This window comes from Neodiprion pinetum, chromosome 4, assembly GCF_021155775.2.
Source record: "Neodiprion pinetum isolate iyNeoPine1 chromosome 4, iyNeoPine1.2, whole genome shotgun sequence".
NCBI classification, from domain to species: domain Eukaryota; kingdom Metazoa; phylum Arthropoda; class Insecta; order Hymenoptera; family Diprionidae; genus Neodiprion; species Neodiprion pinetum.
The window spans coordinates 28,383,057-28,397,775 of NC_060235.2; the positions used below are offsets into that span (position 1 = coordinate 28,383,057).

The 14,719-nt window shown below is 33.1% G+C and overlaps 4 protein-coding genes across 16 annotated transcripts; 2 read left to right on the forward strand and 2 right to left on the reverse strand.

Annotated features, from left to right (window-relative positions):
• Nucleotides 1-130: 130 nt before the first annotated feature.
• Nucleotides 131-1,741, forward strand: LOC124217872 (mitochondrial import inner membrane translocase subunit Tim10 B). Of its 2 annotated transcripts, XM_046624006.2 has the most exons (4): nt 426-532; nt 617-674; nt 796-891; nt 1,062-1,741. In XM_046624006.2, the coding sequence occupies exons 2-4, from the start codon at nt 651-653 to the stop codon at nt 1,275-1,277; spliced, it is 336 nt and encodes a 111-aa protein (XP_046479962.1). In that variant the 5' UTR covers nt 426-532; nt 617-650; the 3' UTR covers nt 1,278-1,741. The 2 variants fall into 2 exon arrangements, with proteins under 2 accessions (XP_046479961.1, XP_046479962.1); XM_046624005.2 differs by lacking the exon at nt 617-674 and having other exon boundaries at nt 131-532.
• A 635-nt stretch (nt 1,742-2,376) lies between these two features.
• On the reverse strand, nt 2,377-9,784 carry Arfip (ADP ribosylation factor interacting protein arfaptin). 5 transcript variants are annotated; one of them, XM_046620785.2, is made up of 8 exons: nt 9,434-9,779; nt 8,887-8,915; nt 8,386-8,589; nt 8,109-8,276; nt 7,624-7,945; nt 7,360-7,537; nt 7,082-7,241; nt 2,377-6,403 (listed from the first exon to the last, which is right to left on the reverse strand). In XM_046620785.2, exons 2-7 carry the CDS (start codon nt 8,894-8,896, stop codon nt 7,089-7,091), a joined length of 1,035 nt encoding a protein of 344 aa, XP_046476741.1. In that variant the 5' UTR covers nt 8,897-8,915; nt 9,434-9,779; the 3' UTR covers nt 2,377-6,403; nt 7,082-7,088. The 5 variants fall into 5 exon arrangements, with proteins under 5 accessions (XP_046476741.1, XP_068991799.1, XP_046476744.1 ...); XM_069135698.1 differs by having other exon boundaries at nt 8,109-8,279; XM_046620788.2 differs by lacking the exon at nt 8,887-8,915 and having other exon boundaries at nt 8,109-8,279; nt 9,755-9,784.
• A 76-nt stretch (nt 9,785-9,860) lies between these two features.
• On the forward strand, nt 9,861-11,719 carry LOC124216360 (DNA repair protein XRCC3). 3 transcript variants are annotated; one of them, XM_046620789.2, is made up of 5 exons: nt 9,861-10,157; nt 10,273-10,473; nt 10,826-10,965; nt 11,049-11,261; nt 11,483-11,719. In XM_046620789.2, exons 1-5 carry the CDS (start codon nt 9,983-9,985, stop codon nt 11,702-11,704), a joined length of 951 nt encoding a protein of 316 aa, XP_046476745.1. In that variant the 5' UTR covers nt 9,861-9,982; the 3' UTR covers nt 11,705-11,719. The 3 variants fall into 3 exon arrangements, with proteins under 3 accessions (XP_046476745.1, XP_046476746.1, XP_046476747.1); XM_046620790.2 differs by having other exon boundaries at nt 9,865-10,097; XM_046620791.2 differs by having other exon boundaries at nt 9,871-10,104.
• A 189-nt stretch (nt 11,720-11,908) lies between these two features.
• Nucleotides 11,909-14,611, reverse strand: LOC124216361 (RNA pseudouridylate synthase domain-containing protein 1). 6 transcript variants are annotated; one of them, XM_046620793.2, is made up of 4 exons: nt 14,078-14,611; nt 12,823-13,066; nt 12,188-12,464; nt 11,909-12,068 (listed from the first exon to the last, which is right to left on the reverse strand). In XM_046620793.2, the coding sequence occupies exons 2-4, from the start codon at nt 13,040-13,042 to the stop codon at nt 11,909-11,911; spliced, it is 657 nt and encodes a 218-aa protein (XP_046476749.1). In that variant the 5' UTR covers nt 13,043-13,066; nt 14,078-14,611. The 6 variants fall into 6 exon arrangements, with proteins under 6 accessions (XP_046476749.1, XP_068991802.1, XP_046476751.1 ...); XM_069135701.1 differs by having other exon boundaries at nt 12,823-13,083; XM_046620795.1 differs by lacking the exon at nt 14,078-14,611 and adding an exon at nt 13,734-14,068 and having other exon boundaries at nt 12,823-13,083.
• Nucleotides 14,612-14,719: the final 108 nt, after the last annotated feature.

Genomic DNA, 14,719 nt, shown 5'->3' on the forward strand with positions numbered 1-14,719 from the left:
CTATTTCTCTGCTATCCGTATATTGGCTTATAAACTCCCCCGATTTTGATTCCTTTTTTCTGTGGATAACTACAACGTCTGACCAGGTTTTAAGACATATTTTGTTACAACTAGATCGATCGTTTTGAAGATATAACAATATTTGTAAGCTAAGTCTGAACGGGATCATACACTTGTGAAAGCTCTGATTAAACTCTTATATGGAGGAAAGTTAGGCTCAAGAGTTTTCAAAAATCTCTATGAGCTTCACAATGGTTATGTCTTATAATCTCGCCACAAAAAGCATTTAAAAATATTAGCGGGCGGAGCCGTAACGGGAAGAGGGATATTATTTAAAAATTGTGCACACATATAGCGCGTTCAAATTTCCCATGCAACAGACGAAACCAGCGCTGCGCGGCGTTATCGGTACTACGAATTTCTAACCAGAATGTGTCTCACGTTTGCCGTCGAAAAGAGTACGGAGTTATGTCTCCTTTCCTTTTCCTACTTGTTGAAAAAGCTCACGCAGAAAATCAGGACAGTGAGTTATGTATGTAGGTTATGTTGCATGACGAGAATTCCGTTCATTAATTTAAATCTCAAGACTCATTATTATTTGTAATTCATAATTTAGTAGTGGAGGCCGTGATAAATTTATTCACCAAAACATGGATTTAAGGGAGATAAGAAATGTTTGTATTTTCTGTTATAATTTGTCATTAATTGAATGCTGCTTCTATTTACTTCATAAGCAATTCTTATCGCGCTCTACCATACACAGAATTGACATTATTTGAATAATTTTTATTGCAGTTCAAGGATTTCCTTACGCTCTACAATCAAATATCTGACACATGCTTCAAACGATGTACAAATACATACAATTCCAGAGACATGGATGTGGATGAGGTGAGATGATCGATCGGTGAATGTTTTCTGAATTTTGGATAAGATTCAGATTTCAGTTCTTTTTACACCATATAAAAATACTTGCAGCTTTCCAATATTATGTATATTCATTACACATACATATCTTTGCAGCATGTATTGAGAATAACTATTTATTTGTAATGCCATAGGAAGCTTGTGTAAATAACTGTGCCCAGAAGCATGTAAAAGCGAATACCAAAATGATGAAAGTCTATATGGAGGTACTACCTGTTTTAATGAATAAAAGGACAGAAGAAATGAATGCTGCTCAAGCTGCAGCTATGGCACAGCAGCAACAACTGCAGCAAGACACTCAGGACACAGAAACTAGTCAAAATTTACGACAAAGTCAGCCACTGGTCTGACCCACAATTTAGCCTTTCGTTTTATGTTATTTAATATTTTATATTACATTATTTTATAATATGATATATTTATTTTACTTTATGCTGTTCACCTTTTCAATATTGTCAGGGTGTGGTATGTTGCTCAGCTGTTCCTTGTTTGGCAATAGGGTTAAAATAAGATTGCTTTGAGCCTCTTTGTCATACTGATTGTTGGTACAGGTCTTTTATGATTCAAGGATTCCTTAAGGACCAGCATTTTTCAATTCATGGCTCTCCTTATTATGCGCTTCGTAATGGCAGTCATTTGAAACAGATATCCTCTCAGGAACGTCTTTCTTACAGCAAGCTGGTAGCAGCAAGATTGTTTTGCAAGCAATATGTAATACGTCTTCCTCCTGTTGTATGCAGCGGTTGGGAGTGTAATCATAGTTAACTACTCTGTAAATATTTTCAACGTATAAAAACTGAATTTGTTCATTCAACCTTTGCATTGTGTAATTGTATGTACATATTTTTCTTACCATATTCTCTGGTTCTTTGCATTTCAGATTTTGAGAATGAGTGAATGGCAAAAGTACAAGTATTCAGTTTATTAGATTTTCTACATAAATTGTGATATATCATCTTGCTAAGATTGGAAATCAAAATGTAAACAAAGCAAAGACCAGTTTCGTCTTAATTAATACATATTTGCAAGGAACATTGAATATTATAACATTACTTTTCAAGTGATTCTAGGTAAGTAATTAGTTGAAATTTTTCAGTCTGACCATCCTACTGTTAATAAATAATAAGCCAATTAGTTTAAATAATAATACAGGGCCGTACATATTACATAAGCATTGATTTATTATTGAAAATGTGTGTATATACAGAATACGGTATGTATGTATATGTATATATACGAATAATATTATTACAGTTTTGTTATAATATCAGAACACGACTACAATATATTGCCTCAATACACTGTTTTAAAGTTTAACGGTTCTCTGTCGTCAATTTGCTAAAAATAATAGCATGAACCAAGCAAAATGATATTGTTGCATTCGAAAGTAATAGTGTTTTAAAATTTTAAAATGCTCACACAAGCTTGTAGTAAATATCATTTTGATTGTTCAATTCAAACGTCAAAATATCTCTAAGATCTGACGTAATAACATACTGCTTTCTGAAACTACTACTTTCCCCTTTTTTTTTTTTTTTTTCGACATTGTCACAGATTCACATCTAAAGCTGTCACAAATACTGGTGCGGAACACTAACAGTTTTAAAACCCATGTGACAGCAGACGTGGTTACACAAATTACTATATGTGCAATGGTCTACATAATGTACCTGTGATGTGTATGAGATCAGCGACATTTCAGTCTGTACATCAAGTAATCGTAATTAGGAATGCAACTTTACATTTTTTCTTAGCAAAGCAAATTCAATTGAAATCGCGTAAATTACTGATAGGAATCTATTGCATGTAACAAAAGGGGACCGATTAAAAAACCAGGTATATCGAGTGCTTCAATAATTTAGAAACATTATTCTTTTGACGTACTTGTAATTTCCATCACTCAAGCATTTATTTCTCGTATTTCATGAATAATTGCGTTGCCATGTTAAAGGAATGAATTTAATGTGTATGGCATTGATATACAAATTGGTTTCACTATATTGGAATCACTTCTTTACCTGCCAAAATGTGAATGAATAAATTAACTTCACATGCCTATGAAAATAATAAATAATTATTATTTGCCTGCAAATCTATAAGTACTCGAAATTACTCAAAATATTTTTTATAAGCTCGCCCATTTGCATTCACATACCTGTAATGCAGTGTTAAAATTAAACTTAATAAGCGTTTGATTTTTTATATAAATATCCTATACAGCACTCCTACTGGTAATGGAAAGTATATAAATAAAAATTAACAATCATTAAAAATATAAAAAATCACAGGAGTTAGCAGACTAATTTTTGACAACACATACTCATCAGCAATATTAGCATTTTTACCCAAAATATATGAGTATATTTTGTATTTGTATTGTCTACTTATATTGTCAAGTGACAAGTTATTCAAATACACTTATGTATATATAACAGGCCTAATCACAAGTTTCGTACTCCAGTGAACAATATTGTGTACCTTTTTAATAGATTTTGTTCTCTTTTTCTGATTATAAGTAAATATAAACGATTTTTTTCTAAACGAAATTTCAGTTCTGATTATGTACAAATACAGACGTATTTGCATTCTTGTCTACAAAGTTGATATCCGCAATTTTATCGTGTCAACCATTGCCATATGAGTGCTGTACTATATTTTTATTCATTAAATAGTAAAGCTGGGTGAAAAATTAAAGCAGGATAATCAACGTTGCAAAACTTCTGTACTCAAATTCATTTTTCCCATCTATATTACTCTTGTATAAGTATGTCATTGTCTCATCCGAATTTTATTTTCTATTTTTCAGTAAATATCCTAATATTTAATGACTAGGCCCTATTTTAACATGTACTTTCGAATCTACCAACGATTCTATCTAATCTTATCGACGTAAGTTTCTCAATTTTTCTTTTCGTAAATAAAATGTACCACATTCAACTACTTAACTAATTAAAGGTGAATACCGTGTGGAATACATATGAAGCTCTCGGGTCTTCATTTAATAGTCCGGTCAATTTAGACATTTCGAATCACAATAATTCCGACAGAGCTGAACTTTGGTAGAGACCTTGGGTTTACCATTATAAAGAAAGATAAAAAATTCCCCATCGATACCATGTGTGCTAAAAAAGTTATTCAAGGTCAAAGGTCAAAATTTTTGGTTTTTTCGATTTTTCTCGTTAACGGTTAATTTTATCAAAAAAATAGCTTAAAGCAAAATTGTAGATCATAAAATTATCCACAAAAATGGTCTCTATACTTTTTTTTACTAAGAATCATCATTTCTGAGATATCGCGATTCTGAAAGTCGAACGAGTTACATTCTATATAATATGCACGCATATTATATATGTCACGGATATACATAGTATATGTATAGTATATACAGTGTATATACATAGTGTATATATAGTATATATTATAATATATATGTATAGTATATACACTGATATAGTTAGAATATATACAGTATATATTAGACTGCCTAAGAAAGAAAAAACAATTTTTTTTTTCGATCTCCGGCTTCATGAAATCATAGTTTATAACATAATATTGAACCTCGTGAAAGGAAATCGCCGTGCGATTTTTTTAAGAGGTGCGACATCGAGATTTTGTAATTCCCATTTGATTAATACGTAAGAAATTCAATTCTGACGGTTGGAGGGAGATAATAATTTTTCTATGCAACGAACAGAACTCTATATAGTAGTGCTTGACAGTTTATATGTTTTCTTCGAATGTATTTGACGGATATTATTCAACATTGTAATGTGATCCAGTTGAGGAAGCTGGGAGTTTATCCTAGGTACCCATTTTTCGAAAAGGCGAAAAACCACGTTTTACGCAATGTTGAATCACTCGAAGATCGTGCGATCAAAAAATTTCTCCGACACGGCAATTCGAAGAAAACATATAAACTGTCGAGCGCTACTATATAGCGTTCCGTTTGTTGCATAGAAAAATTATTATCTCTCTCCAACCGTCAGAATTGGATTTCTTACGTATTAATCAAATGGGAATCACAAAATCTCGATGTCGCACCTCTTAAAAAAATCGCACGGCGATTTCCTTTCACGAGGTTCAATATTATGTTATAAACTATGATTTCATGAAGCTGGAGATCGAAAAAAAAAATAGTTTTTGTTTTTTGAGGCAGTCTAATATATACTGTATATATACTAAGTATATCAGTATATATACTATATATATATATAAATTATAATATATACTATATATACACTATGTATATACACTGTATATACTATACATATACTGTGTATATCCGTGACATATATAATATGCGTGCATATTATATAGAATGTAACTCGTTCGACTTTCAGAATCGCGATATCTCAGAAATGATGATTCTTAGGAAAAAAAGTATAGAGACCATTTTTGTGGATAATTTTATGATCTACAATTTTGGTTTAAGCTATTTTTTTGATAAAATTAACCGTTAACGAGAAAAATCGAAAAAACCAAAAATTTTGACCTTTGACCTTGAATAACTTTTTTAGCTCACATGGTATCGATGGGGACTTTTTTGTTTTTCTTTATAATGGTAAACCCAAGGTCTCTACCAAAGTTCAGCTCTGTCGGAATTATTGTGGTTCGATCACTATTTTTATGTCTAAATTGACCGGACTATAAGTAAATGGTCTGATTATTTTATCACTCATGATCGCAACAGATTAGAAGAAAATGGCCAGGCAAGATCTAAAAAAAATTCAGTAATATAATATCATTACTAATGCATCCAAAATAATATAATCAATGTTTCATGCGCTATTTTTTTATCACAATAGAAATGTAGAGCAAGAACAAATACACCAAGTTGCAACAGACACAAAATAAAAAAGATTACAGAGATATAGATCATTATTATCACGTCATTAAGCATTACTATTGTCATTTATTAAAATATATCGTACCCAAGGTATATTGAATGTCATGATTTTTAAGACATCAGATTTTAGAATTGTCGATTATTCAGGTTTAAATATTTAATCCTTTTTACAATGTGTCTTGCTGATAGTTCTAGTCACTTGAAAAAATTTAATTTTAAAGTTGGAAATTGTACACTATTTTCTGTTGTAAATCCTTGCATACCTAGCAAAGTATCCTCATCGTATTTCACCACTTCAAAAGTTACAGGTTCAGTTACCAACCTGAAATACTAGTTCAAGATATGAGCATAGCATGTTATGGCTTGGAACGGTGAATTCAAGATTATTGATAATTGTGACATGAATAATTTCACGTCAAATTAAAATAGAATTCACTTGTGTTCCAGATATTATTTTAAGTTTTATATTTTTTAACCTATATGTATCATTGGACCTTACTGCATGGTATATGGCACAGCTTTTCCTTCAACTGAAAGGGTCTGGCAAACGAGAATATATCTCATTGTCTGGCACGAGGAATGCTGATGTAGATATCTCATCATAGGCATAACAATCGGACGTTTCCAACCCTGGAAATTATATGAAACATGTGATTATAACTTGGGGTGTGCATAAATATTATATCAGTTCTCAGTTTCCATTTATAAAATTGTGACATCACTATATTAATAGAAATTTAGATATAAACTGTTCGAAAGCAGGTTGATATCATTTACAATCAGTAGTTGGAATAAAGTACAACGTGATTTTTATTATTCAATGTCATAAATAATAATGTGATGTTGGCTACATAAATGTTCAAAGTATACAACCGTACATGGACTGTAATACCACCACTACAAAGAACGTCATGCTGGGGAAACATTTGTATTTTATTAAGGATAAAAATTTAGTAACATACAATTCCTTGCCTTGGATTCGTATTGAATTAACAGAAACTTGTAATGTTACTTTCATAGTATATACGCATACATTATCTGTTACTAAATTTTCTACATGTTAAATTTCTTAAAGAATATACTTCCCAAAGAATTTCATGCATAGAAGTTACGTGCATTAATGATGATGAATACGTGTATCACATAACGCATAAAATATCTAATTATTTGGCAATAATATTGACGAGCTTTGAAAGTTATTTCGACAATTATGTTGTAAAATATGTTATATCATGCGTAATGATTATTATTTCTTATTGATAAAATATTCAATACCTTGATAGCTTTCATAACAATAATTATACATACTGTACATCTACTGCTCTAGCCAGGACGGTAGCGAAGAATTAGGAGATTTAACTTTGATGTTAAACTGCTTTAATGTGGCCTCCAATGCTGTTTGGTTCCCAGAAAAATAAGCCGACACGGCATTGTGAAACAGCAGCAACTGCTTGTGCATTACTTTGATCTGAAAATGAATTAAAAGTAGAAACTGGGCAAATATTTTCGGTTTAGCCAGTATGCTAAATGCTAGCAAATTAAAATATGACGCTTTATCACATCTTCAATAATGAAGATAGCCATACCCTGTTTTCATCTAAAAACTTTAGTTTGATAGAGACGTCAGCTCGAAGCTTTTCAAAGTTCTGTTTATGCTGTTCATAATTTGCTTGTGCTTCTTCCATCTTAGCTGCACTGCTTGCATCTGTCTTTGCTGCTTGTGCCAGTGCTTCCAGATCCGTTCTATATGCGTCGTATTCTATCCTGTTAATTTTACATATCAATGACATTTTTCTGTTACTCAGATTCTCAGTCGCTGACACGAGATAAGTTGATATAATAATAATTACCTTGCTGTTTCATACTGACGAACAGTTAGCAGTGTGTCCTCAATTGTTTTGTTACAGAGAGTGTTAACGGACGAGACAAAAAAATTTAAGGCCCCTAGAAGTGTTTCTCCATTTTTAGTAAGGTTTCTTTGCGTTTCTGAATTGTAAAGAAACTCTTCTTGCAGTTCAGGCGATTTCTGTGCTAACTCTGAAAATGCTTCACCTAGCGCATGCTGGGTCTGTACAACATGATGAAAGTGAGATGCCAAGGCTCTTGATAATCGTAATACGTTACAGTACTTTTTCTGCGTGTCCCTCAAGACTTCAATCTGGGCTTCGAGCTCTGTAGAATACGAAAATAGAATCACTTCAGTATAAAACGTTTATGAATTTGTATAACTTTTTTAAATGTATCCCGTTTACTCTGTATGTTGAAAATATTGTTATAGTTTAACATTGGACAATAGACATGAAATATATTGCAAAAAAATTCAAATATGATTTACCAGAATCGACTGTGCGCGATGTTTTACCAAGTTTCTCGTACATCAATTGCTTGGTGCACTTATAAGTGGAGATACTCCAGTTTCTAATACTTTCAATCTTGCTTTGAGCAGGGCGTAGTGTATGAGCATCACCATTCTGAAGCGGTGAACTAGGAGTAGTTACCGTCACTGCTGACAAGTGGTAACAGTTCATCATTTTTATTGTATAGACCGTACTAAGCAACTATAAAATTTGGTTTATAGAAATTCGTCCTTGCAGAGGAATTTATTGTCTTACAGTTTTGTGACGTTGGACTGCCTACGGGTAAATTAATGGTGGCGGGTCGCGGTGGGCCACTGGTATGATTGTTTGGGACATGAGGTGGTGGTGTTCCCGTGTGTACAGCATTTTCACTCTCGTTGAGGGATGGAGCATCCTTGAGCATTTCGTGAATGCTGCGTTCCATTCCACCTGGTGGTAAGGCCGTCTGTGACATTTTACCTTAAAATAATAAGATATATTTAATTGAAGTTCAGCATAAATATAATGTTACAAGCTACGTTATCACATTAAATAATCAGCTCAGTACTTTTCTGTATCTTTTTTAGTCTTAGGAGTGATCGAAATTAGAGTATTTGACATAAATTTCGTTTTAAGAGCCATAGATTTACTTGTTTACAGAATACGAACGATATATATAATTTCTACGAGCTAGATACAAGTGCGTTCCTATTATTGAATACAGAAATTGTTAGATTAAATATATAGATTCAGGGATGAGCATTTATTATTTCTCACTTTTTTTCATCTTTTTTCTTAGATGAAGTCTAAAAATATAAACAGCACCTTTTAAGTATCCATTCGCGTGAACTTAGAGCTGGTTAAAATATACGTGATTCGCAATTTTAGAGAGTTGATAGCTCAGATTATTAAAATTACTATTAGAACTGGTGCATGCATGTCAGTGATCACGTCGCATCTGCAGCCTCCACAGGAACATTAAGCACTCGCTATGGTTTATACACATTAATGACACATTATAATCCTCAATTAATGATTACAGCAAGATTTGTAGTATTTAAACAGATATGGAGTAGAAAAGTATGCAATAAAAAAACACATTCTTAAGCTCAATCCGCATGGCTGGTTAAATTGAATTACTCCCTAGTCTCAGAGGTGCATGGCTTGATATTGGAAAGATTTGCGTTTGTATCGCAATAATGCAGAATACGTCCGTACAAAAAAGGCAACGAAATTTCTTGTAACATTGCAACTACAGATATGTTCTACACATGAGAAATAACTTCGTCAAATGTAAAGTGTTTAGGATAATATGAAAAGTTACCTTTAAATCGTACGTTCGTTTTATTCGAAAGGGTAGTGGTGTCGATATCTCTGTCATACGCATCCGATTGTGGTTAAGAATTCGGTTAAACAATGTTATGACGTCATTATAAAAATCAAAAGGGGCGTAAATGCACCTGTCACTTCACACCTTGAGAATTCAAAACTAGTAATTAAATTAACTTTAGTAGTGTCTATTTATAAATGTATCGCGTTGTGTAAATTATACATCATTTACTGGATAAATATGCCTTGTCGGATCGTTATAAATTATTTATAAATTTATTGGATTTTAGCGCAGGTAGGTACCCACTGTACTCACGTACTCACTATACTTAACTATCCCTTGAAGTTTACCTTGGTTTGCCTCACGCTTGCACTGTGGCTACGTTCAAAATTGAGTCATATTTCTAGACTATAGGTTTTACATTTGTCCGGTTGGCAACGCGAAACATTTTCACGTGTCATGACAACAATGTTTGTGCAATAATCAAAGAGAAACATTTTGAATTTACGGAATGAATAGCCAGCGGAAAAAGAAAATTATGTTATGGAATACGAAGTTTTAGAATTAGCAACTGAGGAAGAATGTGATTCGTTAACTGTCTCAAAACGAAGTAGAAATTCTCCTCCTTCGCGAACGGCGAATGATCAGCTGCTTTTTGGTACTATGTGTGTCTTAAATCACAATACAGTTTTTGAACTACATTCGGTTGCAATTAAATGTACAATAACAAAATCTTAGTCTTCATTTTCACTTCATTTATTTATTATATTTTGCATTATGTCTGATAAGTGCTGCTTGTAATTTTTCAAAATCATAGGTATTGTATTTTTTAGGTAAAACAGTAAAATGCTTAGCAAGCGAGGAAAAATTTCTTTCTTTGGGATGCCCACACTTGGATTCAGTACTAAGGGGCGGTTTTGTCAACAGAGGCATTACACAAATTTATGGAGCAGCTGGTACTGGGAAAACTCAAATAGCCCTACAACTCTGTTTGACCGTTCAGCTTCCAATTGTGCACGGTGGTTATGAAGCTGGTAATCCAATTAATTTGTACCCAAGTGATATTTTCAACAATTAGATTCCATGTGAAGACTTATTTGTTCGAAACAGCCGTCCTGTTATCCCGTGTGTTCATGGTGGTCTATTCATAACCTTGAATTACCAATTAAAATATAATAATATTAATAATAATGTTCACTGCGACATTGGAACAAATCCTTCAATATATGTATAAGCTTGGCCAAAAGGAATCCTTTCTGTGTACATTGCCTGATTTGTATCTCAATAGTAACGTCTACCAAATTTTAGTGTGCTGATAATGACATAGATGTATTTGAGATCTAATATAAAATTAAATATTATGTTAATAAATTTGTATTGTTTCAGGGGCAGTCTATATTTCTACAGAGGGAGCTTTCCCTTCGAGGCGTCTTCAGGAATTACTTCGTGAATCAAACCTCACAAAAAAGTTCAATGTCACTGCTGATATAATTTTTGTTACAACGATACATGGCGAAAACACAATTGTAAACCTGAATAGAAAATTGCGTACTTATGAAGACTAATTAAGTTTAGATATACTACTTAAACTGTCACTGAAATTTTTCAGCAAGAACTTGAGAACTGTATTGTTCAAAAAATCCCACATTTGATGGCTACCAGAAAAATCGGTCTGCTGATACTGGACTCTATTGCTGCACCTTACAGAGCGGGATATTCACTCAACACATTCGGAGATAGAGCAAAGAGTCTATGGAATATTGCCAATCAATTACACAATTTAGCCAGTCAATATAAGCTTACGGTTATTTGTATTAATCAGGTCAGTTTTCAATGATTTTACTAACTCGGAAATATAAATTAGCTTACAAACAAGTGGAAAAATTTGTTTACAAGTTTTTATTTTTGTGCTAAATAAAAAAAAATGCAATATTCTAGGGCTTTCAATACTTTTTACTTATAACAAATAATCTCTTTGTCAGAATTAAAAACAAAAACTTGAGTGCCGCTATGTGTTCGATAACTTATTGTTTTCATATACAGGTATCTGCAGCAATTTCATTCAACAATTATGAAGCAATTCATCCTACAGAACAGCCAACACTAGGTATAACATGGGCTAATATGATAACAAACAATTTTTATCTATGTAGAACAGGTGACTGCCGTTACCTCTATACTATGCAGTCATCTTACCTTCCTCGCACCCATATTGAATACAGAATCACAGGTTCAGGAGTATCAGGTGTGTGTAAAAATAAATAATCTATATTATTTGTAGTTTTATTATATTATTTATTCTATTTCACCTTCAACAAACACGAAAAGTATTCAGTTCATTACTTGTTCGTCAATATGCTGCTCAATTACAGAAGTTCTGGATTGAAATAATAAAATTCGTACATTTCTATGTAACAAACATAAATTGTATTGATATGCTGTTTGAAGTCCAACGTTGAGTTTCATACGTCAGGACATGTCTGATGTGAGCTCGTCAATAGTTGCAAAAACGCTACTATCTAAAACTTGTAATGAATTTATTGGAATCCACCTATTCATTGCCTCTGAACTTGAGAATGGATCTGCTGTACTGACATCCAGATTTTCAACCTCGTTTTGTAGTATGAGTCTGGGATAGTTAAAAATAGGCATTCATAAGTACAAAAAAAATGTAATATTATTTTTTTATTTTTTTGGAATGCAAGGACATTTCATTACTTTTGTAAAAATAAAATGTAAATACGTCACCTAAACGAATGGAGAAATGTTCTATGCGGTTCTGTGTCTTGTCTTTCACTGTATGTATAATCCCCTATAATCGTGTGACCAATATGCGAACAATGAACTCGCAACTGATGGCGGCGACCAGTCTTAGGGCAGAGCAATACTTTAGTTGCTGGTTTGCCGTTCCTAGTCCCTGTCTCAAGTACTAGTAACACTGTGCGCGAATCCCTAGGTCTTTCACAGAAGGCACTACCTCCTGTACACATTCTATGATTTCCATTCTTTTCGCGAATATCTTCTCCTGTAGATGTATAACTTAATTATTTGGTGCATTTTTTACCTATAGTTCATTAGTTAAATAGATTACATATATTTTAAATTTATAGTAAGTTTGATATGCTTGCAGAAAAAGATGCAATCTTTATCCTATACTTTTTAATTGCTGCTTACTATTTAAAAAAGAAATTGGTGCTGATTTTAGGTCAAATTAATATAGCTAGTCGTTTTTTAAATAAAATTTCATGGAGATAGTTTGTAAGTTCAAAAGTAAGCACGTTTGTAATGCGTAGGATTCTACGTGTTTGCATTTTTTTTTTTTTTATTTTGTTTAACAGCAGTTTCAAACAGTTTGCAGGTACTTAATTATTGAGGAAGCTAACCAATTGTTTCCGAAATGATAACATGACTTTTGTTTATATGTCCATGGACTAGAGCTAAATAGTATTTCTTTGCTTTTCTACTTTCAAAGGCAGTGGTGGCTGCTTTGGCAGCCTGCTTATTGAGAGCCAAGCAAATAACTCCGCTTGTAGCATAATCAAGTCGATGAACGAAATGAAATTCGTGCCGTAGCTCTGGATTGACCAGTTCAGGGAACATCATTTGTATTTCCGTTTGTAAGGTGGACTAAAAATTGTACAAATCTGTGAATAGACCGTAACCACGTTATATTTATTATCTGAATGTTATCCATTATATTTAATAATTAAATGAATTACTTTATAATTCCGGTTATTGCTGTTTATAACCAAATCATATGGCTTATTTACTACTAAGAAATTATTACTGCGATATAAAACGTCTAAGGTATTATTTTCGTTCCCTTCCATTCTACCTATATGAATGTACAAGTTTCTCAAAAATTTCCGTTACCACACTACAAGTTAAGGCTTCGTATTTTTAATTTTAAAGCGCTGTTTTAACAATTCTTTGCTTTGGTTATAACCACAAGTTTCTCTAACCGTCCTAGCCTCAACTGGAAACTGTCACAAACGAAAGATTGGGTCAATTTTGTGCAACTGAAATTTTAACCGATTAAATAATCGTTGGTCAAGTTTATTGCAGAAAACACAGAACATAAAAATACATTCGTTTCAAATATAGAATGATCCGTTTGATCAGAACATTTATAAAATCGACACTCGATTCAGTTTGTAGAATAAGCTGCCGTTACTAACCAGAAACGGTTGCCTCCTAGGTATGAATGCTCTATGCCTGGGTCTGGCGGAGCACAATAATAAATTAAAAACTATAGATCTAAATCTAATAACACAATAGATTTTGCTTCATTTACTTTTATGACATTTATTGTCGTACATGTAGTAGATCTAGAAACCTAAGTGACGGTACGGAACGTATATCACGAGGGTCACGATTAGAAATTATCTTCATTGTAATATGTCAGACGACTTCAGTCATAATAAATACACTACGTATGAAAAATTTCAAGGTGTAAATGGTCTCTCAAATGAAAAATAGATTTGCAAATGCCAGTTGAACACTTTTGGCCTTCAGTTTAGGCTTATGTTCAGACCAACACGTTAAAAATACTTCCATCATGCGTGAAAATTTGGGGTTAGTAAGTTGTGCAAAAAAAAAATAAAAAAATTATCGAATAAGAAATTGAATGCACATTACGTGACTTTATGCCGACTGGATACCTTCGTGACACCACGCTTTACGCAGTCGTACAAAGAATCGCGTGTGCATGTGTCGTAAGGCAATTTGAGGGATTTTTTTTATCCGGAACCGGCAGGAATCGGTCACTGACCACTCGACAAAGTATGCGGGAATTGCGCACAAATTTGAGCAGGATAACCACCACTGATCTCTATATAACACTATAGAGATCAGTGATAGCCACCGTTCGAGCATAGTGAACAAGGCGTTCGAGTAAATTCGAGCGTGGTCGAGCAGCTAAACTGCAACCTTTGAAGCTGAGGACCCAATAATCTCTGGACGACCACACAGCGACGTAAACAAACGACGGTAGTGCGGCGTTGCCACGTCTTGCGTGACTTCAAAACCAGAATGAAATCAATATTTAATACTTATTTTTAATAATCGAAACAACCAAAAAAATTATTGCAAAATGTAATTCTAAATTGATTGTACATCTTATCATTATTTGTGATCTATATAAGGATGGTTTTGAACATGTTTTTTATGCCTGTTTCTCGCTTGACCTACTCTATGCCGTTGTCTATGCTATAGCCGACGGAAACCTGGTTACTGTGTTTCCTGTGCTGTAAGCACGGACTCGGCTATAAGCTTGATTTT